At 47.3% G+C, this 716-nt stretch overlaps 1 protein-coding gene across 1 annotated transcript in view; it reads left to right on the plus strand.

Moving 5' to 3' along the window:
- LOC119592914 overlaps positions 1-710 on the plus strand; it is a 118,074-nt gene extending 117,364 nt beyond the window's left edge. Inside the window, exon 11 of the mRNA XM_037941805.1 lies at positions 5-710. Coding sequence (XP_037797733.1) covers positions 5-261 — 257 coding nt within the window. The 3' untranslated portion in view covers positions 262-710. The remainder of the gene's footprint in view (positions 1-4) is intronic.
- Positions 711-716: the final 6 nt, after the last annotated feature.

Consider the following 716-nt stretch of genomic DNA (forward strand, 5'->3'; position numbering starts at 1 on the left):
ACAGGAAGCGACGAGACTGTGGCCAACTGCCTGCTCGAGCGGGTTCCTTGGCTGTACCTCACCATAACGGCATTCACCCTGCTGACTCTCCTGCTCATCACCGCCTCTGCTATTCGCCGCCACCGTCGCCAGCTGGCCAAGAAGCGGCAGCAGGAAGCTAGGAGGGTTTCCACTCAGGAGTCGATTCTACCGCCGAAAGACAAAAGCTTAAGTGCCTATGCTCTTGACTATACCGACATGGACTTCGAGACTACTGTGTGAAGTGTGCAAGGTCGTCGGAGATAATGACGATGACCTAGTGTGAAAGATATAAGATTTTTATCTATTTTATTTTGAGATCAAGCTTTCGTGTAGCGTTTCTGCGTTTCGGATTCGTTTCAACACCGTCATTCACAATTTTTTTTTGTTTACTTTTTTTTGCAATGGGTTTTGTAGGATCGAGAGCCACGTTTTATAATTCAGTTTGCACGGTGATGTGTTGTCGCGCACCCTCCTCTCAAAGAGAAAAAAAATTGTGTTTATTATCGTTCACGTGATATGCTTCCCGGGATGACCGAGCTCACAAGGAATTCGCGAGGTCTCCGGGAAAAAAACTTTATAAGTATTTGAGGTGACTAATCTAGGCAGCTTTGGATGAGCTTTACGCACTCTAGCTCGAGTGCCCTGTTGGAGCGGGGCACGGCTAGATAGGACTCCTGTTTTCGTAGTAGTGAGTA

This window comes from Penaeus monodon, chromosome 31 (genome assembly GCF_015228065.2).
Source record: "Penaeus monodon isolate SGIC_2016 chromosome 31, NSTDA_Pmon_1, whole genome shotgun sequence".
NCBI lineage: Eukaryota > Metazoa > Arthropoda > Malacostraca > Decapoda > Penaeidae > Penaeus > Penaeus monodon.